General features: G+C 40.0%; 1 protein-coding gene and 1 long non-coding RNA gene across 3 annotated transcripts; both read right to left on the reverse strand.

Annotated features, from left to right (window-relative positions):
* Positions 1–3,319: 3,319 nt before the first annotated feature.
* LOC146677558 (uncharacterized) lies at positions 3,320–8,113 on the reverse strand. Its single transcript, XR_014907603.1, has 5 exons — positions 8,023–8,113; positions 4,111–4,221; positions 3,957–4,034; positions 3,818–3,871; positions 3,320–3,733 (listed from the first exon to the last, which is right to left on the reverse strand). It is a non-coding gene; the product is annotated as an uncharacterized LOC146677558 (long non-coding RNA).
* An 898-nt stretch (positions 8,114–9,011) lies between these two features.
* rgs14b (regulator of G protein signaling 14b) lies at positions 9,012–23,017 on the reverse strand. 2 transcript variants are annotated; one of them, XM_085423860.1, is made up of 15 exons: positions 22,883–23,017; positions 19,526–19,547; positions 19,215–19,366; positions 19,004–19,096; positions 17,448–17,591; positions 17,178–17,351; positions 16,250–16,331; positions 16,055–16,119; positions 15,655–15,873; positions 15,341–15,417; positions 14,858–14,984; positions 13,814–13,895; positions 12,940–12,989; positions 10,903–11,002; positions 9,012–10,178 (listed from the first exon to the last, which is right to left on the reverse strand). In XM_085423860.1, exons 1-15 carry the CDS (start codon positions 23,006–23,008, stop codon positions 9,904–9,906), a joined length of 1,788 nt encoding a protein of 595 aa, XP_085279986.1. In that variant the 5' UTR covers positions 23,009–23,017; the 3' UTR covers positions 9,012–9,903. The 2 variants fall into 2 exon arrangements, with proteins under 2 accessions (XP_085279986.1, XP_085279993.1); XM_085423867.1 differs by lacking the exon at positions 22,883–23,017 and adding an exon at positions 22,154–22,272.
* Between the last annotated feature and the right edge of the window lie 411 nt (positions 23,018–23,428).

The raw sequence follows: 23,428 nt of genomic DNA on the forward strand, positions 1-23,428 counted from the left end.
TGAGGTTTTTAGGTAGCAATGCAGGAGAAACCTGACATCTAGTGGCGTGTTTTAGATAAACCTGGGAGATTGCTCCTGTTTTCTTACAGTTTTTTCTGAATGCTTAAACCCTAACTGTGATTCCTGTAGCACAATCTCTAAAACTATTCAGACTTATAGCAAAACCACTCACTGAGTTTGCAAAACTAAAAGCACAAAAACTGCTTTGCACTCAGTTTGCAATTTTGTAACACACACTTTGCAAAACTGTAGGCACAATTCACTGCACAACACTCAATTACCAAATTTCCAACACACTCCTAGCAAAAGTATACACATGTATGGCTATCATTAACACTAATTTGCCAACTGTCTGGCACACTTTCACATGTGAAAACTTTTTTAGATAATTAGTTCACTTTGCAATCAGCCTAAGCACTATAATACAGGTAAGCTGTGTGTGCGGAGTACAATGGAGGGAGCAGAAAGAGTGAGAAGTAGAGGAGGCCGAGGAAGAGGACGTGGAGGTGAAGAAATAGGATGAAGAGGACGACAAGGACAAGGAGGAGCAAGAGGAAGACGAGGAGGGGGGAGAGGAAGATGAGGAGGGGGGAGAGGAAGGGTAGGAAGAGTAAGAAATAGAATTGCTGATGACATCAGAGCTACAATAGTGGACCATGTCATCAACCGTGGAATGACCCTGAGGGTAGCTGGCCAACGGGTCCAGCCTAAACTGAGCCGCTACACTGTAGCAAGTACCATAAGGACATCTTGAAATGAGAATCGGTGAGTACAGTCACTTTGCACAAAGATTTGTAGCACTGCCATATGCCAATGAGAAACACACCAATACCATTGATGTAAAAATACTGAAATTGTTACTTTACAGAATTGCTAGATGACCAGATGCTGGGGCAGAGGAAGCATGTTCACTGCAGACCAAGTAACCCATATAGTCATTATGGCGATTGCAAATAATCCTATACTTGGAAATAAACACTTGTGTTTGTTTTGATGTGTTTGAATAAACACCAGTACTTGAAGTTTGGATCCCTCTATGCTTATGGATCTATGACAGAAGTATGAGCTCAAACTGACATAGCCTACCTTGTGCACAGAGAAAGCAAAAGCCAGATGTGTTTTGTATTCATACCATCAGTGTGCAGTTGGCGCATTGTGTGCTTAGTAGATGATGGCTTGTGTGTACTGTTTGATACGGAAACACCATTTTTACGAAGGTGTGAAGAGTTAATCTAGCTGTGTTTGCTTTTGCAAGAGAACTACAATGTTTTGATTATTGGGTGACAGGTTTTCTTATTTGTGTGAAGAGTTTTGCAAAATTAGCCAATAGTTACAAAAAATGTGCTTAAGCAATCAGAAAAAACTGTAAGTCCGCTCACATTCTCATGCGGCTGTTTCCATCACATTTCGTAGTCTTGGCAAAGATTAAAGCCGGGGTATTAAATGATCACTTCTTTCACGAGATAAGTCAGTGGAAGTATTTCAGACACGCAAAGCGTAATCTGTTTGACTTGTACAGAATGTTCAGGTACTTAGGTACTTTGCCAGCACTCAGCATCAAGCCTGTTTTGATTGGAAATAGACTATCAAGGAGATTTTCTGAGAGCCTCTTGACACGCATGCACCACTATCCACACGCAGCGCCCGCCTGTGTTGTTGTGGGGGTAATTGTTAATGATTAGTGCAGCCGCGGTTCTGTCATATCAGCAGTGCTCTCAACCAAATCTCCCAAGCCTGCTGACGCCAGACTTGCATCTATGAACTTAATAAACCCTTTAGACTAAGTTGTTGCTTTCCAATCTGTTATGAGATCTGGGAGCCTGAGAGAAATAACAGCCTTCTTGTTTTTCAGGGAGCTGGGTTTGCTGCTGTAGGTGGCAACTGGAGGAGAAATCCTTGAGATTTGGAGCAGAATTATACAGAGAGAGAAAAAAAAACGAAGCACAGATGTACCAGCGCACATGGACGCGCGCGCGCGCGCACACACACATGTAATCACGTAAACACACACTGAGCAGCTCTAGAGCTCTTTGGTTAAAAAACACTCCACGTTGCAGTTAATCCCATCTCCAGATGTGCGAGTCACAGGGTGGCTGCTGCTACTGCACAGCATGCCGAACCAGACGGGGGCTAAATTCTGCCACGCAAGGCGTCCTGCTTGGTTTATCTAATATTAAAAAATAAATAAAGCAAAGCCTCTGGGTTTTTAACAAAGGGGCCCATAACACTATGAACAAAACGTCAGTTAATTATCTCTACACAGGTGTGTGTCTTATTCTAAAGACTCTGTTCTTGTTTTGACTGGCTAGGTGACACTAATCAGCACAAGTCATTCAGATTAATACTAATCTCTTTTACCTTGATCACTGTTGTCATCTACACGAAGGGAGTAATGACGCTTTGAGAAAAAGAAAAAGCACTCTGATATTTTATATAGATCTGTGTGTTTTTCATGTCTGTTGTTAACACAAGAGCTAAAATCTTAACTGGAGCTTCACATTCACAGAACTGAAACAATCAGACTCAAATAATCAACTCGATTTCAGGATTTGAGCACCTAAGCTGCTGGTTTAGGAACAAGCGTCAATCCTGCCACATGTACGGCCTCCGTTTCAGATTATGCGATTCCCAAAGTGGTTGCTGCAGCCCCCTAGTGGGTGCTGAAGTTAGGCCTGCAGGCTTGCTGGCCAAGGAGGCGCATTTTACAATTAAAAACAAAAAGCAATCACAACTATTAAAATAAAACCCATGGAATTTAAATGACTTCTTATCGTAGGTGGCAGACGTAAAGCTCATAAGAGAGAATCGGCTTTAACGAGCAAATCAATCAACAGAACTTCAACAAGCAAATCAAAATAAATCACCGAGAAGAAAACACTCCATCGTAGTTTCATGCAGTAATCAGAGTTATGATTAAAGGATTGCGTGGGTGGCAGAAGGTTGCCAGATTTCAAATTGGGCTTCGGACCTTGCAAGTTTGTAAAAAAAACAAAAAAAAAAAAAACTGCAGGAGACGTTGCAGGGTGAAAAGAACATTTGAAACTAATGATACATATATTTATGTGTGATGAAGCAGCTCTTCCGTCCTTAAACATCAGCACCTTTATTTATTTTTATTTAAAAATACACTGAGACTGCCATTGAATGCATCGATGGGATAATCTTACATATTATTGGGTGATTTCATAAAGATTTCGATTTTAAGCTGTGCTTCTTTCATCCTCTGCTGCACACCATCATCTATCTGTATTGTTTCCGACAGCCTTATTATTTGGCAGTTGGCTTAGTGGAGGTTAGTAAACACAGATTCACTCAGCAACATCACTTTATTGTTACTACACATTCAGGTGGCATGTATACACCACTCACAGTACAATGAAACAATATCATCACAGGTGTCCTTTTGTTCACATACATGTTGTTTCAGCGGTAGGGTGAATTTGTGTGTGTGTGTGTGTGTGTGTGTGTGTGTGTGTGTGTGTGTGTGTGTGTGTGTGTGTGTGTGTGTGTGTGTGTGTGTGTGTGTGTGTGTTTTAGTCCAATTCTCTCCTTTTAATCAATTCACGGCTTGCATTTTTTTCATATACTATTCTGCATGTTCCGCTGTGTACATCTGCACATTTTATGTCTCAGGTTTATGATGATGTAGCTTTATGGCATCTTTTTTTGTCTTTGTTCATCATTTCAGTTCTTCGCTGGAGGATGACGGTGTCTCAGAGCCATCAGAACATTCCTGCAACAAATAAAAATAAAACTCTGGTTTTAAACATAGCTTTAGGCTTTAATGCCAATACAGTAGAACAGTGATACATCTCACCTTCACTCTCTCCAGCTCTGGTCTGCCTGGGAGTGATTTTTGTGAGGAAAAGGCCTGTGAGGAAAGACAGTTAGGTTGACTCATAGGGTGAGGGAAGAAATAGTGTGCTAGGGTGAACATCAGGCTGCTGCAGGCTCACCTTCTTTGACTGCTGTACCTCCTCTGTGGACTTAGACCTATTTTTCATGTGTTTCTGAGGAGAGGTGCTGGTGGGACACTAGGCAGAGGGAAGGGTCGCATTAGACGGCAAATGATTAAAATTTAGTGTATCAGAGTATCGGGTTCTTAAGTACCTCATTTGTCTTCTGCTCCATGGCTGACTTGAAAGTTTTTCCTCAGAAGTTCGGGGCTGTGGGGACTTAGGATGGATCACTCTGTTTTTCTTGCAAACTTTGGCTGTGCAACTAAAAGGTTAGGAGAAAAAACGAGAGAAACTTTCAAAAAGCGTGACTGCACGCAACAACAACAGACAAGGGAAAGTCATTAATATATCCAGTAAAATGCAAACAATTAATCTTGCCCTAAGCGGTCTGATCCACTGCAAGAGATCCAAGTGGAGCAAGAGAGTGTGCAGTTATGAGCTCTTCTCACTAGAGGGTGTCTCTGACTCAGAGATACACTACTGCAGATTTCAGTGTCCTGTTGTTTGTTTTTAGCTTTGGGATTCACTAGAAGCAAAAATTATGACTGATTACAGGTTAGCTTGGCTCAATTTTCTCTACTGGCAAAACAGGCATACTTTTAAAAAAAAAAGGAGCGGTGGGGGGGAAGAAGGGGTGGTAATTCTTCTGACCTTGTTTGATTATACATAAATCCACCAAATATTTTTTTAAAAATTGTATTTCAGTATATAAACATTGCTTGTTGGAGCCCTAACGGTTGACATAACAGAAGCTCAACTTTAGCTCAGAGGATGAAAGCAAAACAGCAAGTCACAGCAAATAAAATCGTGAAAAGGACTGCTCTGAACAAGGACACACACAGTTACTCAAACAGTGATTCCTCGAGAACTGAAAGACCACAGAGAACACTAGGCAACAGTCACAGCCAGGGCCACAGCTGGAGTCATGAGCCCTGTTGGCTGAGGGACAAAACACCACTGGGTCTGGTTCAGTGAACAAGAGACTTTTTTTCCCTTTCTTTTTTTAACAGTCCATCAGCCTCCCTTTTGATGTCTGCTTCTCTCTGTCAGGCACACCGATGAGATTCTAATGGTGTGAAGGGGTGGTTCAGTGCTGCTGTTCAAAAAGAAGAAATAAAATATGTCATAGGTATTTCAAACAAAAGACTTGAGCTTAAAAGCTCTTGGTTGAACATGGGAACCAACATTATTGAAAGCGGAAACTTTAAAATTAGGAAGTTATTGTAGTTTTCTGATGCTTTTGTCTACATCCTGCAGAGAATAGCAGAAACACCATCTAAGTGGATCTATCACTTTTGCCAGTATTTTTTTTTTCTGGCTCTTTTTCCTATGATTTGCCATTTGTTCTGTCTCTCTGTCCTCTATTCTCTTTCCCCTCCCCCCCAACCAGTCACCGCAGATGGGTGTCCCACCCTGAGCCTGGTTCTGCTGAAGGTCTGTTCCTGTTAATAGGGAGTTTTTCCTTCCCACTGTCACCAGGTGCTTGCTCGGAGGAGGTTGTGTAATTCTTGGGGTTTCTTTAATATTGTAGAGTCTTTACCTTATAATATAAATGAACTTGAGGTGACTGCTGTTGTGAATGAATAGTATAAAAATAACTGTAAATTGAATTAATAATGTAATTTGGCATATTGCAACCTAATAAATATGAAAAATGATGTGATAGTAACAGAAATAACTTCATATCCTTGATGTTTCTACATTAAAAAAATACCTGTTTCTAAATCCTGATTGGTGCAGAGACATATGCAACATTACCATTATGTAACTGAGGCAACTGAGTCATTTCACAAAAAGCTGTGTTTTTTTTCAGAGCCTTTAAAGCGTCAATCATTGCTGAGTTTTCAAAATGTAGCACATCTAACAGACAGCTTATCTCTTTCCAAGATGCATGGAATTACAATTTACTTATTACTTACTGATGAGGCTAGAATGCCAAACACACACACACATGATGGCTGACATCATGGTGGCATCACTTTTGATGCTGCAGGGAACTCTGGTACAAAGTCCTACCTGAAGTGGAATATATGTGATATTCAGTGAGGCCAGAAATACTCCACTTGGTCAGTACCAGTGGAGTTTCTGCTTTCTTTTATACAAGTTCCATTACCGCAGAACATGTATGTTTGTTCGGTAGGTACAGCCAGGAGGGATGATGAACTCTCTGCACTTACTTTAAAATGTGCATTATAGTCCTTTGAGGGACAGCTGAGGATAATCTGAGGCTTGATGGCAGGGCAGGCATTCAAAGAGTCCTGAGTGCTCTTTCTGACCAACTCGCTGAAGGAAATGACCTAAATGTGAATGATTTGCTTGCTTGCCTCACTCTGTCAACCCCTGCTTTCCTCTGTTACCGTCTTTTCATCTTTGTGTAGAAGAGAAATTCTTCCACTGCAGACGAAGCCAAGAAGTGGAGGATCGTATAGGTTAGACTGAGGCGGGTGGAAGTCCAGCTCCTTTGTAGCAGAGATAAAAACCCCTGTGGCTTTTAGAAACACTTCGCCAACGATTAGTCCACATGAGCAACAATCAAGGTGGCACATCGAAATCATCACGTCTCTTTTTTTGATATAGATAAAAAGAAATGTACATGCATAAAGCTTTTACATGCCCCTACAGACGGGAGCATACACATGCAAAGCAATCTTTACCATTTAAAGCTACTGAATAAGTTTTGTTCTGCAGGGATGAACAAACAGACTCAATTTGAGATGCAGCAGAAGGAAAAAGATAAGGCAGAAAAGTTTAATGACTACGTAGCCTTTACGATCCTTAATAAACGCTGCTGTTCACATCTGCGTTACGTAAGAAGCAAATCTATTCCGGAGGTTTGAATCCATAACCCTGAAAGAACCTCACACAGAGCCTATCTTTGCGTCCGGGTCAACACTAATTAACTCCCTAACTGAGAAACAGAACATGACAAGAGCTCCTTAAGCATAAGTTTCCTGTGGATGTGTGTTCTGCCTCTGCACTGTCACTCCTGCCTTCTTCCTGCTCAACCTAAAGGTCTGCCAAATCACTCCCTCCTGGAAACACAATAAGAAGTCATTAGTTTCATTCGCTGATTTAGTCAAACAGTGATGACACTGGATGCCTGTATCGCTTCAGCCATGTGTTGATGGTTTCAAGTCTTTTGGGAGGAATTCAAACCAGGAGTTAAAAATCAGTGTCTGACATTTCTCAGCCACCACACAAGTGTCTGCAAACATGCTGATCGCAAATCTTCACGTGGCCAGGATTTGTGTAATAAAATGGGCTGTTTTACCACAGACAACACACAGCGAGATGGCTGGAGCACCAAGGTCAGCATGTGAGCAGTGATGGAAGAGAGCACATGAAAATGGCTCAGTGTCAAGGACATTATGCCGTGTAATTGATGATGATGTGCTGTCTGTTTTGTCACACTCAGGTGGGACATGCACACATCCCAACTACACCCAGCTGGATGTATTAAGTCAGTAGCTGACCAGCACAACTGCCCTCTGTCGGAATCACAGCTGAGCCATGTGTATCTCACCTGATACCCGAGTCATGGTTATGACTCCATAATCTTTTCATTCTTAACCCACTGAAGACTGATTGAAGACTGCCCTTCAACTGTGCACAATCTTTCAATCCACATTAATGTGCCTGCATCGATCGGCTGGACAGGTTTTGTTTTACAGCACTTACACATATTTTGCAGGACTCTCTAAGGCGGTGTGAGCTCCCATTAGAACTATTTTAGAAATCCAGAACCTGCTTGTTATTCATCCAGATGTACAATGGACATGAAGCTTAGCTCAAACTGAAAGCTGTAAACAACAAAACCGAGACAAGACAGAGCGCTAGCACAGTCTGAATGAAAACGTGCTTTTCCATGAATGAGGAAATGAAGGAGGCACAGTACTTTTCATCAAGCACAGTAAAGCACTGAGTGACAGAAGGGAGTGGAGGATGAATGATGCGGGTGATGGAAAGAGGAGAAAAAAAGGCACCCACATCTACTGACTGAACGAGCCCTGCAATCATCGCAAATGAGACAAATGAAATGCCTGGGGTTAATTCATACACTCACCTCCTTCCCTCTCTTTTCTCCTCTCAGTACAGTAGGCGTGCAGTGGAGTAAATGACACTCCTCATCTCACTGCTGCTATGGTGTCTGTGAGAGTACACCCCTCTCTGCCCATTCATAGCTCCGCCGACGCACCACTCACGGATGGAGTCAGTAGCCAGCCAGCCAGCTCCCCCCCCCTCCCCCCTCACACACGCACATCCAAGACTACCACCAGGTGTGTCACTCAAAGCTCTGTGTGCTAATGTCTCCAGGCTGGCAGTGGGAAGCTGTGGGTGTGACAGACAGGTATTGTACACTGCACATCAATGCTGACGTCCACAGCTCTCATCATTACTTTAGGTTATTTCAATGACAATCACATTATACCAGATGATGATGCATGTAAGATGGCTTGACTGAGATACTTTCAAAACATGTACTCTGAAATATGCATAATGCTGACATCATTCATGTTGATGAGACCATCTATGACTCATCCAGATTGTTTTGTAACCCATACAATAGCCAAATACAACAGGAAGCCACCTTCCAGCAACAAGTCTGCAGACAGATTAAGCTGGTCATTGGCCACAGAACCAACTTAAAGAGCCAATCATAGCATTGCAGTGCTGTGATTGGTTCTTTTTAAAAAAAAAAAAAAAAAAAGAAAAAAAAAAGAAAAAGAAAAAGGACATCATTATGTGACAGCATTTTCGAAGAGCTTTCCTTTAACCAAGATACACCAGAAGACTCAAGAATGAATAATGTAATCAATGCTAGTTACATGTGTAAAGACTTGCTTTACCCTGTATGAATCACACAGTTGGTCCACAGGGGTTGTGGGGTCTGACTGCACTGCATATAAAACCCAATCACGTAGCATTTCTCAAGCCAGAAACTGACCTCAGTGATTCATCACCCCCCCCCATAAATAAATAAATAAATAAATAAATAAATAAATAAATGCAGACAGACAGGATAACAATTTCTTATAAAACACTTTAATTTTTTTTCAATACACCCTGTGGATTATCGTTAGAATCATTGCAACCATTTCATTTTTATTATCACATTACTCATTTAATGAACTAGATCTGTAGTCTGAGATGTAGAGAACAGGAATACAGGACATGACCAGGGCTTTGCAAAGTGCAGTCACAGCAAACATAGGGATAATTTAAAAAAATAAAAATAAAAAAAATAAAAAAAAGGGAAGAGAAAAAAAAAAAAAAAAAAAAAAACACAACACAACACACAAAAACACAAAAAAAAGAAAACACAACACACCTAAAGCATGCAACACACAAATTTAAAAAGAATATATTAAATAATAAATCTGCATCAAATATTCCATGCATGTTGAAGCAAAGAAACCGTGCAAAAACATTGAAACCCATTTTGGACAGTCACTCCTTCCTGTGCTTAGTTTAAAGAAAACATTACTGCAAAGTACGGCTGTGAAAAAACAGAAGAAATGTGAACGATATATCAAAATCTGTACAGTATTACAAATCAGGGGATGAATAAAATGTATACTAAAACATTTAAAGTTTCAGGGTGACATTCTGACCTATAACTTTTTCATATAAGGTTGAATTAATCATTTCATAGCAAACATTTTCCCCATAAGGATGTGTAGTGTTTTAGAACGACACCATAAATGCTTGCCATGATCTGCCTTATTTACAAATTGGCTTAAAAGAAGGTCATTCAAAAGTATAGAGCAGCGTGTAGTAGCACACCGCTTTCTCAGAGCTTATACTGCGAACAATTAGAAAAAAGTGCTATAGGACTAATTTTTTCTTGCATTAATTTTCTTAAATTAATCATATCACAGTTTTGTGAAATGTTCGTCGTAGTTTTTTTGATCACATCTTCGTTCATCCAACACATGATTGTCTTTCAAACTGTTGTTTCCCTCATGTCTGGGGATTTCGATTTAGCAGAGTCGGGGGCTTCCTTCGCTGCTTCGGCTGAATTTTCAGCTGAATTCTTATCCTCAGATTTTGCTTTGGAGTCAGTAGTGGAAGAGCTGGCTATACTGGGATCCTCTGGTTCCTGCACCTGCTCTGTGGGCAGCTGGAGGAAGGAAGGAACCTCCAGCTGCTCTTTGGTGAGAAGACCTCGCTGATCATCCACCCTGGAGTTCTGAGCCCTCGTCAGCATGTCCAGGAACCCTGGCATGGACAAATCATTGTTATTGTTGCCCTCTTGTTCTGATAATCAGATAAATGTAATATAATCTGAATTTCCCAGAGGAACCAACCCAAGGGATTAATAAAGTTTCATCCAATCTAATTTGTAATCTAAATAGTTGATATATTGACAATAATCTTGATATTGAACAGAATTTCAATAATAATATAAAACATCTGAGAAAAAAAAGAAAAAAAAAAAAAAAAAACCTCAATACTGTCACCTGCCAGTGGTGCTACCTACCCCGCCCAAGCCTCCTGGCAGAAGTACCCATTGCATTCCATTGGTCGAGGTCACCGATTCAAACTCATCCAAGACTTTTAGGGGATGCATCTATGGTATCAGTTATAAAAAATTCTACAAGGCATTGTTTTCAAGATATCAGATACCCAAACCTGTGTCCATGCCACCCATCCAGCAAGTGACCACAATACCCCATCAGCCTTTTAAAGCTGAGGGGTAAAAAGCTAAAACGCATACGCCTCAAAATGCCCATCCTTTTTAGATGGGTTGGCTAATAAAGATAGTCATACAACTTCACGATGCAACAATCATGTATATTCTAATGAAGTATTACCTACATGTATATATTTTGGCATGCAGATAAAGACTGATATAACAAAATTATTTCCCCACATTGAAAACAACTCAGCTAATTCAATAACCTTAAACCAAACCACACTAGATATTGCCAAGTCATCCTACCGTCCATCTCGCGGTTCTTGGTAGACCTTGGCTGAGCCTTAGCTCTGTCTTGGCTCAGTGATCTGGCTTCTGGACCTGTACTTGCTGCTCCTCCCTGGGACTAAAACAGATTTCAGCATCATCAACAAACCATTTCTCAGCTCACAAGGTTTAAATCTCAGTAACACTTAGTAAGTTTTCATTTCTAGTTTTAATCATTGAATCTGACAGCGTCTTGTGCAGCCATATACCATTTCCAGACTTAGTTTGAGATCGCTCCTCCTTGCAGTACAAACGAACCTCCTTTAGTGTGTCTCACTTCAACTTACATTTTATCTTGAAGAAAAGGTGTGTGGCTCACAGTCAGAGACCCAACTCTTATTACTAGGGATGCTCCTCAACATAAGGATTAGATCAGCTGGAGTTTGAGGTATATTTATGGCATATTTGAAGCATACAGGTGGCTAGAAAAAGACATCTAGGGAGCAATTTAAAATTGCAGCAGTGCCAAAAATAATTCAAAAGTGCACAAGACCAACACCTGAAGGGCAGAATGGCAAATAAAAAGACATGTTTTTTGTTTATTGAGACCTCAGCAGCATAGCGCATAGAGGTCACACACCCCTTCTAACTTTTGTACCCTTTAGAGTAGCTCAAGAGTGAGTGTGTAAAGAGCTTCATGGAGTGGTTCCCATGGCAAAGTAGCTGCATTCAACCCTTACATCAACAAGTGCAATTCAAACGCCAGAGTCTTAAAGCACGCTGCCACTGGACTAGAGAAGTGGAAACATGACAAATCGCACTTCTCCATCTGGCAATCTGTTGAACAAGTCTGGGTTTGCTGGTTGCCAGAGGAGTGGTAGTCTGACTGCATTGTACAGTCTGGGGGAGGGGGTTTTGGCATATTGCTTTACAGGACTTGGGCTCAGCCCCTTAGTTCCAGTAAAAGGAACTCTTTATGCTCCAGCATACCAAGACATTTTGGACTATTTCATGCTCCCAACTTTGTAGGAACAGTTTGGGGACGGCCCCTTCTTGTTCCAACATGACTTGCGCACCAGTACACAAATCAAGGTCTATAAAGACAGCGGTTGAGCGTGTTTGGTGTGGAAGAACTTGACTGGCCTGCACAGAGTCCTGACCTCAACCTGATAGAACACCTTTGGGATGAATTAGAGCAGAGACTGTGAGCCAGGCTTTCTCGTCCAATATTACCGTCTGACCTCACAAACGCGCTTCTGGAAGAATGATCAAAAATTCCAATAAACACACTCCTAAAACTTGTAGAAAGCCTTCCCAGAAGGAGTGCGCTGGATAAAAGTTATAAGAATAAATAAATCATTAAAGCAATATAGCCTGAAATGTCTCAGACTTTGCCTTCTGTATTGTTTTTGAACTGGTGAGACCTCATATTGAAAGGATAAAAATGTAGGCTAAGGCCTAAATCATTTTAGCTAACATATTCCTTATAGTCATTTAATTTTGTAAACATTTTGTGATACCAAGTTGGAAAACTATAAACAATCATTTCTGACAATATTCTTATTTTACCTTGAATACAAAGATGTCCGTTAAAATTACCCAAAACCATCTGGTGATCAGGAGGTTTTAAGTCTTCTTTGCAGAGTACCAGCATGTATATGCTTACACTAGTCCATTAAACATTTGTACAGAAAGATTATACAGATTTGACATAATGTAGTTTGTGAATGAGGCCCATTTACACACTGCAACATACCACTTTTCATAGATTTATATAATGCATGTTTATATAGATACTGTTAAAGGGAAATGACTGGTCCCATAAAATAGACAAAAAAGGGCAACATAGGGACTTGTCTAAGAAGGTAATGAAGGTTGTTTAACACTATTCATGTTCAGCCTTGGCTTCATACAAAAATTCTCATTTGAGTTGTTATTTTTCCAAAATAAGTTACCCAAAAGTCACAAAAGAATATTTATGCCTAAGAATCACAAAGCAGCAATTCAAAGTTTCTTCATGATGGTAAAATTATTTTTGTTGCCGTTTTATTGACGCTTCAATAAACACTGCCTCACCTGGTTGGCTGCAGAACTGCCGCCTCTGGAAATGCTGGTCTGCTCTTTGCCTGTATACACACAAAGATTGAAATGAGTTTCTAACAGAACTCTTATTTTCAGTGTACAAGTAGTCAACAAAAAGCTGACGATGCTACAGAACTTTAGCATACCCATTACGTTAAACACTGACATTAGGCAGATAAAACATCTTAAGTATTAAAATGGTCCTCCTGGGATACAACCACTCTAATTGAATCTACTTAGTTCCTCCTGAACAAAATAAAAAGAATCTGAGGCCGAGAGCACTGATCCAAACTGAAGTCAGATCTAGCCTCAGCAGTCAGGAAAAGAGGTGAGTGAACTGAAAGTGGCACAGCATTCAACAAACCAAATGGACTCAGACATTTTAACTTCAATTTAAAAGAAAAAAAAAAAAAGCGGCTAAAAGAGAAATGCACAAAGAGGAAAGCAAAGTAAAGAAAGAAACATGCAAACAGTGATGCAGAAAAAACATGACCGCAAAATGGACAGTGAAAAGACTCTTCAGACAGCCTCAAGGGAGAGAGCACCACGAGCTGAAAAACACTTTGTACGAGCCATTAAGAAACGATTAAATCAATAAGGAGCCACAGACAGCACCAGAGAACACACAATAATGGCCAATGTATCGTCAACATAATCAGCTGATGGAGAGATGAAATGTGCTGTTATCTGATTTCACTGAAGACTGTTTTCATTTACTTATCAGCTAAGTAGGTTTGTTTTCATCCTGTGGCTTATTGTGCTCCTCTGGTAGCTGCATGCTGTATTACAATTAATGTTATAAACATTAATCAGCCTGTTTCATATTGAGGTAAATTTATGGGTTTCTAAAAAGGTCAAGTATATTAACCTTTGATTTTGTCAAGTCGGAGCGTCTTATTGGCCAGACTAAACACATTGGTGCTCACATTCAGAGGCTCATCACTTCCAACCTGAAACACAAAGCATACACACATGCAGACATACTTAGCTGAACAGTACTATGAGAATCAATCATCTCTGCAGTAAATGGGTTGTGCATAACTTAGAAAAGACAATGCATTACTAAAATAATCTCATTACTCACTACAAACTAGTGTAACATTTATTAAAAGTAGAACCAGCATCTTAAGGACACACAGAAGCTGCTTACATTAGTTTCAAAATGATATCTTAATAATCTGAACCATGCATTATTTCTAAAATGAGTAATTTTACTAAAGCAATTTCATTAAAACAATAAGCTAAACTTGTGTCTGTGAAAGTTGACAAATAAAGAAGATGACTCATTAAAATGTAGCAGCTTTGCAAACAGAGGCCTTCTTTCCTGTAATAAGAAATGAAAGAAACCGTGGCTGGAAAATGTTTTCTGTGCAGCTGGCTTCCCATTACTGAGAAAGATAAAGGTTTTAAGTAAAGCAAGTTTTCAAAAAATGTAATGTGAAACTTTGAAACGTGAGAAACATTCAAGTGTGTGACTCATTTCAATGCAGCTACAATGACAATGCCAACAAGGGTGTGCCATTCATTTAGTGACAGATTTTGAAATCCATCCTTAAAAGTGACGCTCATTTCCAGCTTTTTTGCTCTACTGAGTATCTTTGCAAGACCTATAGTTCAAAATAATCCTAGACTATACATGGCTGAAAAATATGTAAAATAGATATTGATATTATAATATTGAAAAGACTCACTGGTGTAACACTTTGAAATTACATGTTTACATAGGTAAACATGCACATTGATTTTTCCTAATAGATTAAAGGTTAAAAGGCATTTCACATATTTTTGTCGGTAGAATTCAACCACAGAAAATCAATCATTCATTTAAAAGTGACAATATTGTTAATCTTTATATGGAAATGACTCAAAGAAAAGGTAACATATTATAATCCTACTCATATGCAACACTCACCATGGTGACCAAGGCCTCTTGTGGCTTAATATTGTGCTTCTGCAGCACCACAGAGAGAGCTTCCTGCAGTGTCTTACTAGACTTCACCATGATCCCCACAGTTTTACCAGTGAAGGCAATCTCCACCCTGAAACACACACTTATTTCTATAACTTTCCTCTCACACTGTGACTCACACTGAATCAAATGCAATGGAACAGAAGTACAGAATTACTGTCAGACAATGTCTGTAGTCACGAGGGCAGCTGGCAAGGGATATCTTAGCAGGAAACCCATTTCTGATTACATTTTGAATTTTATTTAGTCAATGTGAAGGAAGAGTACAAAGATTAATGCTCAGAGAGCTAGACTTTGTGTGCATATTACCACAAGGACTTCCCTCTAATATGGTAAGAAGGGACATGTAGTGGGGGTGTGCAAGCCTGCTATGGTGTCAAAGACAGGAGAAAATAGGAAGTGAAGGAAGTCATTCAGTTGACTCACGCAAACGTCACTCTGAGCTCTAAAGAGACCTGCTGATTTCTCAGTACGGAGCAGTCTTGGTCCAGCGATAATGGTTGCTGTAGAGAGAGAAATTATGTTTCAAACAGAAAGAAACAAGAGGGATTTCTATAGATGTGAACATCAACATGGGTTACTTTGAGGGGGTGAGATAACACAGCACGAAAATGTCAGAACAGGAAGGAGGCAGTCGTCGGTCATGCTCACTGTTGTAAACAACTTTACAGTGTGGCTCAAGTTCCTCAAAAATGCCTCCTGATTTAAAGTTGCAGCTGAAGCACAGCAAAAGTGCTCACCTTGTCCTTGCCATGAAGGTAAATGATAACATCTTTCAGCGGGAAGCCTCTTTTCTCACAAAGGCTAGTCAGCAAGTCTTTGATTGGCTGGCCATTAGGCGTGGGTGCCAAGGAGGCACTGCCATCAGGCAAGTAGACACAGCAGTATCCCCCCTCCAACCCTACACGACTCCCACCTCCACCCCCCAGCTCAGGGGAGCGGGGACTCGAGCCACCATTCTACATCACAGACAGAGAAATGAGAAAAGTGTAATCCCAATCACACATTTTCCTCTATACTAATACTTGTCACCTCAAATATTAGTTTTGTTAACTGTATACCTCCAATCATATAAATTGTAAATTAACATTCATTTCCCATAATTCCAACCAACTCTAAATGCTTTATAAATGTACTGACCTCCATATGCCTGCAGATGGAGCCAAGCTCCACACTACTGGTCGACTTGATGGACAAATGGGACTCTTTCCAGGAAACCACGCCATAGGAGTTGGAATCATTGTTATTGATGAGATTTAAAAATAAATAAATAAAGTCAGAAGATGTACATAAGATATCACAGAAGCATGAGATGTGTCATTTGGCACACATTACCTCCCCAGGATCCTCGTTTCTGTCGCTGTTTCTCTGAGGCACTCTTACCACCTAGAAAGCTGTTAGGGTCTGACTTCTTGCTCTGTTGGAGGCAGCGATGAAATAAATGTCAAACGAATAATAAAACAGGTATTCTTCATCTCGACCTTCAGTCCATCTACCGTATTTTTCGGACCATAAGGAACACCGGATTATAAGGTGCACTGTCAATGAATGGGTCTGTTTTCATACATAAGGCACACTGGATTATAAGGCGCATTAAGCGAAACAAAACAGTCCGATAAGTCAAACTTTACTCAACTCATCCTTCTTGATCCTCCACTTCCGTACCATTGATTCATTAATGTTGAATTCTCTTGCAGCTCCTCTATCCCCATGTTGTTGCAGTATACTAATGACTAACCTCGTATTGTGGATGGATTATCTGAGTTGTTCTCCTGACTGAAGTTTGGTCCGTCCTGCCATGCGATTGCATTTGTCCCCAACCACCGAGAACCCTCACATTAACTTTTATCAAGTGGAAAACAGTTAGCGTTCATCCTCCAGCTTCACTGTGTTTATGTTATGCTAACATAGCTGTGTCGCTAGCGATCATGTAGCACAGCATTATATACCAGCTAGCCCAACTTCAGCAACCCTATAAAAGTCACTGCTGTTTAGTTTTGTGTTTTCATTTATGTTAGAAGTGATAGCAGAGCTGTACATTTTATTTTTTCAGAAATCTCTCAGTCAGAACATGCTATATCATGTTTAGGTGGAAACTAGCAAGCTAACTTCCTGCTAACTTCGGTTCGGTAAATTCGGTTCTAGGTCAGTAAACACAACCAGAATTCATACATAAGGCACACCATGATTATAAGGCACACTGTCAATTTTTGAGAAAATTAAAGGATTTTAGGTGCGCCTTATAGTGTGGAAAATACGGTACCTTCTTTTCCCTTAAGGGGACTTTGGAGGCCATATCCTCCCAGGATCCCATGCGCGGAGACTCATTGGAGAGCCGAGGTAGGCCTTTGCCTTCTACTGTTGCCAAAGTGCAGCTCTGATAAAGAGGGGACCGTACAAAGCGCCTGTAGCTGTCCATTTTCATCAGCTTAAATATCTGAAGCAAAGCAACAAGAGGGGGCACCCAGTCATCTGTGTGTCAAAAATGAGTCATAATTACTAAGCAGAAGTAGTAGGGTTGATTCATACCAACCTGCGCTTGAGCTTTGTTAAACATGTCAGGTGTAGGCTGCTGAAGGTCCTTCTCCTCCGTCTTTGCTGTGTCATCAATGTTCACCGAGTAGGGAGCACTCTCAGACAGGTAGGTGCTGTAGATTGAGCGAGCTTCTGCTTTCAGCTGGAAAAAACAGCAAGAGCTCTGTCAGATTGAACTATTCTGAAGGTCAGCAATCAGCTAAACTTTGTTTCTTAATTACAGTTCATGAAGTGCTGAGGCACAAGTAAGATCAGACACTCTGTTAATTTCCCTGTGGATTTCATTTGAATGTTCACCTTCTTAAATCCTCTAGTAAGTCACTTATTGTTTGCAAAGCTCCCAAATTACATGGTGGTATTACTTTAAGCGTTAAGCACACTCTATGTAGCATAAATTAAAGGAAACCTTTCTGTGGCTCTCTGATGTAAATCATACAGATTTCTAAAGGATAAGGTAAACCTTTCACCTACATAATTATGGCTGATGTATGATCTATTTGGATCCTTTCAATACTTTTTTTTTTTTTAATTTCCTCAGTCAATCTCCAATGGAAATAATCTCCACAGGAGGTGAAAGAAAGATTCAGGTCAGCCACAGTCAAATGGTAAAAGTTAGTTTACTTGTGTAACACAATACTATATCCCATTGAATACTCTAAATTATGAGCTACTGTGGATATTAACACATTGGTCCTGGTGATGGGGTTTACACAGGTTTTCATTGTAACCACTAAATATAAACTGTTATAGAGGAATACAAATGTCCTCCAAATTATGATGCATTTGCTTGCATTACATAACTTTGCTTTCCAATATATTTGCCAAAAGAAGTTTATAGAGCAAACTGCAACAGCTGGTAACTGTAACAACCATTCTGTAAAATGGAAAATTAAGTAGTTCCCACCAAACCTGTTCTTCATTTTTAATAACTGAATACTTACAATTTCTGCACATTGTTTCACAAAGTAAATCTCCAAAAACAGCCATAAAAATTATCATATGGCAGATCTATTTTTTGCCAACAATGCACAGCTTCTGGCTGTTTGACTGTGGTTGATGCAATTAAAAGTTAGTGTCAGCAGTTAAAGTGCACCAAATGACTTATTGGAGGGATCATCTCAAAATTACAACAGAAAAATGCTTATGTTACTTGAAAAGCAACTAAAATATTACTGAATTACTGACGCACTGCCATCCTCCGATTGCTGGAGACACCCATAGTTACAGCAACAAGGCAACCCTATTCCCACTAAACAGTCCACTTCTTTTCTACAAAACATGTGTTTTAACAAATGTGTGCTATCAGGGTAGTGGTTTACAAATATTTTTCCTGCCATATCCCACTTCAGAAGGCAGGAAAATTCACACTCCACACCCATCAAATATGATCCAAGTTGAAGGCCATCACAACTTCATGATCAAACTCTTGTTAATTTTATGTATACTTTACATCTGGTCCTGCAGTAGTTCTGTCTCCCATAGTACAAGAACTACTGCAATAAAGTATTAATTAAAGATAAATACATAAAAGAAAAGTTTAGAGAGAGTTTGTACCTCATCCAAGGAAGTGGCCGGAATCTTCTTGAACTTTTCACAAGCCTGCCAGAATAAAATGTTCTCCGCACTCACCTCAGACTTTAAGAAGTCCTGCAGACAAACACACACACAGCATTATTAGGTATGGGTAATGATTAGTTAATGTCAACACTTGAACTCTGCCTGAACTTTTTCCTAACTGAAAAATTCCAACATTAGTTTGCCTCACCGTAAAGTAACGGACCCCAAAGGGGTCCTCCAGCAGTTTCTCAAATGACACGGCCCAGCTCATGACACTGTTGGCTGGGCCATGCTCTCCGGCTGGAGTCCCAGGAAGGCTGGTGCTGCTGCCGCCACAGCCGCGTGCGGACATGTTCAAATCTAAAGCATATCCAGGCACAAACACACCCATTTATCAGCACAGAAAAGCATGACCAAGAGTGAGACTGAATCAGATATTTTCATGCACAGACATGTTCACGTTGTAGAACTGAGATATGTACAGGATTAGCAGCATGCAAGTTGGCTGCTCATGCTTACCTCCATCTGACACTGCCTGGCTCTGTGAACAGAGAGAGCAATCTGTCAAAGAACTTTACTTCAACAGTTAAAACTAAAACTGAGAAAAAGCCTAATACTGAATACTCTTTGTTATTGTCTGTATAATACTGATAATATTATTCAAATTTATCCTACATATATTTTCTTCAGGCTGCACAGTCAAAAGGAAAGAAGAAAGTTTACTTTGGCCCCATTTACACAGGATTGTGGAGATTCTCACTACAACTCAATATTACTGCAACAACTATACAGCACTACGATAAAAGCCTTTAGGAAGGGAAACACGAACAGCAGCTGCACATTATTTTTCTCTTCTTGTTTTTTTTTTTCCAACCTGTAACTCTGTAGCGCAATCAGCCAAGGCTGTTTTTACAGGAAGTGGTTGCAAAACTGGTGACAATAAGCCTCATTCAGCTTTCAGAGCACACAAAATGCACATCTTGTAAATGTTCGCTTCAACCGACACATTTTTTTTTTTACAGAAACTAAATGAAATCTGCAGACTATTTAAACACCTGTAACCTACAAGCTGTGATCACAAACATGTTTTCAAGTCACCAAGATACTGATCTGACGTATACACAGAAAAGCTTCAGCTTATGGAAATATTGTTTAAACAGCAGCAAATTAGCTCACAGCAGAATTTTTGGTTTTAATCCATAGGAGACCGTCGATGGATACATTTATGAGCTTTGTCAAGGTTTCCTCTTCATGCTCTGGTTTCCTCCCACAGTTCACAGACGTGTGGGCTCTGATTCTAAAATTGCCCAAAGGTGTGAATGTGTGTGTGTCTACATGTCTGTATAGTCTGTGTGGTAGCAACTTGCCCAGAGTGTGTGGAGGATATAGGTCTTATAAATAAAGTACCATTTTCAGAACTGACAGCTGTGAGTGCCATTTTAATCAATGTACTATTAAGTGTACTATTAAGCAACAGTACACGTTGTTTTTAACTGATAATACTAATGTAACAGAATCCTTTACATTACAGAAAGAGGCAAATATCTTCACAACCCTGCACAGTAACTGTTGCTTTTAAAGTAGAGCATTTAACTTTTTATGAATAGATTACTTTCATTTTCATTCTGTGTTTAATATTACCTTTGTGACCTGATCTGTACTTGATATTCTAGCTTTTTAAGTCATTGAGGCAAGCTTCTTAATTATTTGTTTATTTTGTTAATGAAGGCCATGTAAACATCAAGGTTTTGACAACATGGCCAGTTAATCTTGATTTCAGTTCAGAATTTTAGTCAAATGTTAAATCATGAAGTTACATTACTTATAATCTATATAACTGGATATAGATAACTAGATAAAGTTATCTGTCATCCTAAAACTAGCTCTGATTAGGAAGTCCTGCAAGGCACAATTTGCAAAGTAACCCAGCTACATTAGTGCAACACAAACCAAACTGGTCATCTACATTGTATAGTTAAAGTGAAATTCAGATACATAACCAAGGCAACACAGGCTGAGGAAGTGGAGAAAATCATCCACTAATCAAAGGTCAGTTTGCTCAATTCCCAAAACAGAATCAATGGGTTTCGCTGTAGAGCTCCTCATGTGTCGATACAATAAAAAATTAACATTTTATTTTTCCTAATACGTCACTGTATCCTTTTATGCTTGACATTTGCTACAAGCTTACATTTGAGATAAATCTATACATCTATATAGATGTATCTATAAATCGACGCACTCTAAGCAGAGAGTGCGTTGTTGTAACCAAAAATAACTGATCTTGACAACAGCCCCTGTCTATTGTTACATTTTGACCATATACGGTTGAAATGGGCTGTCTATCTCTGCAGGTGTGAGTCTCTCTGACTCCACCTCTTCAGTTATTTGCTCTGCTATGCAAATACTGCTTTCATAGTCAATAGTACATTTTCTAAACACTAATGAAAACAATCGATTCGTCACTGTCTTAGCTGTAAACCTTGCATTCTCGTAAAATGCACTTTTAACTCTCTGAAAAATCTATTAAAGGAGCGATATCAAAATGCAGACATCAAACGCAAGCCACAGAAAGCCCCTTTTTTTAAGACTACGGCAACATCCTGCTCTTGTGACTTAATATCCGTTGATACATTTTCACACCTTTTTTTGGCAGAACTGAACCATTTCAAGAAATGCAATGGTCTCACACCGAGAACACTGAAGCCAACTCAGCCTACACATGACAGATTGGACAACAGGCATGGCTCAGTTTCTCCTTCTGGCTCAGAATGGCCCAGCCTGTTCTCAGTAGCAACCAAGTGTAGCCACACAGGCTGATTCTGGCACTATCAAAGACTGGAGGCAAAACACAAGCCAGCACGAGACAACTGCTCAAACCGTACTCTTGATACTCTGGATTGGAAGTCAGCTTAATAGTAACAGCACCGTTAAAAGCAGATCAAAACAGCATACAGGGAGATTTAGAGTGCCTGCACAGCTACAAGAAGCGTAGTCAACACACTCAACACTAAAATGCCTTGACTAGTCACTGTGGAAGGCCGGTCAAAGCCTCCTATCGTATATGTAACAAGCGTATCAAAGAACTACTACCCAAAGGACGGCCACAGAACCAAGTAAGACCTAACAAGAATGGTGCCAACTCACCATGTGGCCAATAGGGATCTCTAAAGAATTGCTGTTCTTCGCCATGATGGCCCAGACACCAGTTTCAGAGCTGAAGTCCTACGATGTGCACACTGTCAGGGGACGCAGCAGAGTGCTCCACCCAAACTTGATGCACACTCCTTACACACTCACACACAAAACTCATCACTTGGGTCTTCCTGTCACTTCCTGCCTGGAAGGGAAGTCTTACCATAGCAACAAGCCACAAAAGAGGAAGTATGGTTACTATGATCAAACTGCTCTCAGCCTACATCTTGAGAAACACTGTGATGTGGGTACACAGGCAGCCAGACTGTCATTCTGCTTTTTTTATGCGCAGTCAATGAAACGCTTGGTTATTTTGGCTTTCTATCTTTCTAAATAAACATGACAATTTTGCAGATTTAGTGTTAGACCTTAGTTTCAGAATCTGTCGGTTTTACTTTTAACTCATTGCGGCCTAAAGCACACACATTTCAAGTCTTACCCTTCAAACGGGCCTCGTGAAAGAAGCCCAATTTTGCTATAGGGTATCATTTAACACGTTTCTGGATCATCTGAAAGCAAAACTCGTTACATGGCTTTGCGCAGATTCAAATGAAATGATAAGAGATAAAAATCATCACAGTACCACTCTCTCGCTATTGCAAACAGATGACTCAAGATAACGCTCAGGCTAAAACTGCACAGTCACACATGCACCGAAAGCTCACACTGTATGTGGCATACCTTCTTGTTGTTGCCCAAGATGTTGCTGGCTATGGCGCACAGTTTGTTATATTTCCGTTGCTGCTTTTGGGCTGCAACTTTTGCCAGGCGAGAAAACCTGTTATACACTCCGCTGAAAGTAACCATGGTTCACGATACTAGAAAATACAGAACAGAACACAGTGTAGACAACATTAGCCAGGCGCTACCGTGACTGTATAAATGTTTTCTACAGCCAATTGGGTGCTACTTAACAACTAATTAAGCCCTGACATGCTCACAAGCAGCCCTGGTCAATCAGCGGCCCTCTACCCCGGGATAGTTTTTTGGCAGCTTGGAATTTATATTACTTAGCTATGATATCACATTAGCCATACTAATTGATAGTACTTAGCTATACTAATTATTAGTACTTAGTAGCTAATAGTACATTTGAGTTGTAATGTTTTAGTAGTGCTGTTAAATTAACACATTAAATGCTACAATAACATGAAAAAAACTCTTCACTTAAGTGTTTTGCAAAACTCATGAGAGTGGTTTATCGAAAAACAACTCAACATGTTAGCA

The sequence above is a fragment of the Rhamphochromis longiceps genome, linkage group LG2 (assembly GCF_057381845.1).
Source record: "Rhamphochromis longiceps isolate RC_006_pf linkage group LG2, R_longiceps_female_GT1.1, whole genome shotgun sequence".
Lineage (NCBI taxonomy): Eukaryota > Metazoa > Chordata > Actinopteri > Cichliformes > Cichlidae > Rhamphochromis > Rhamphochromis longiceps.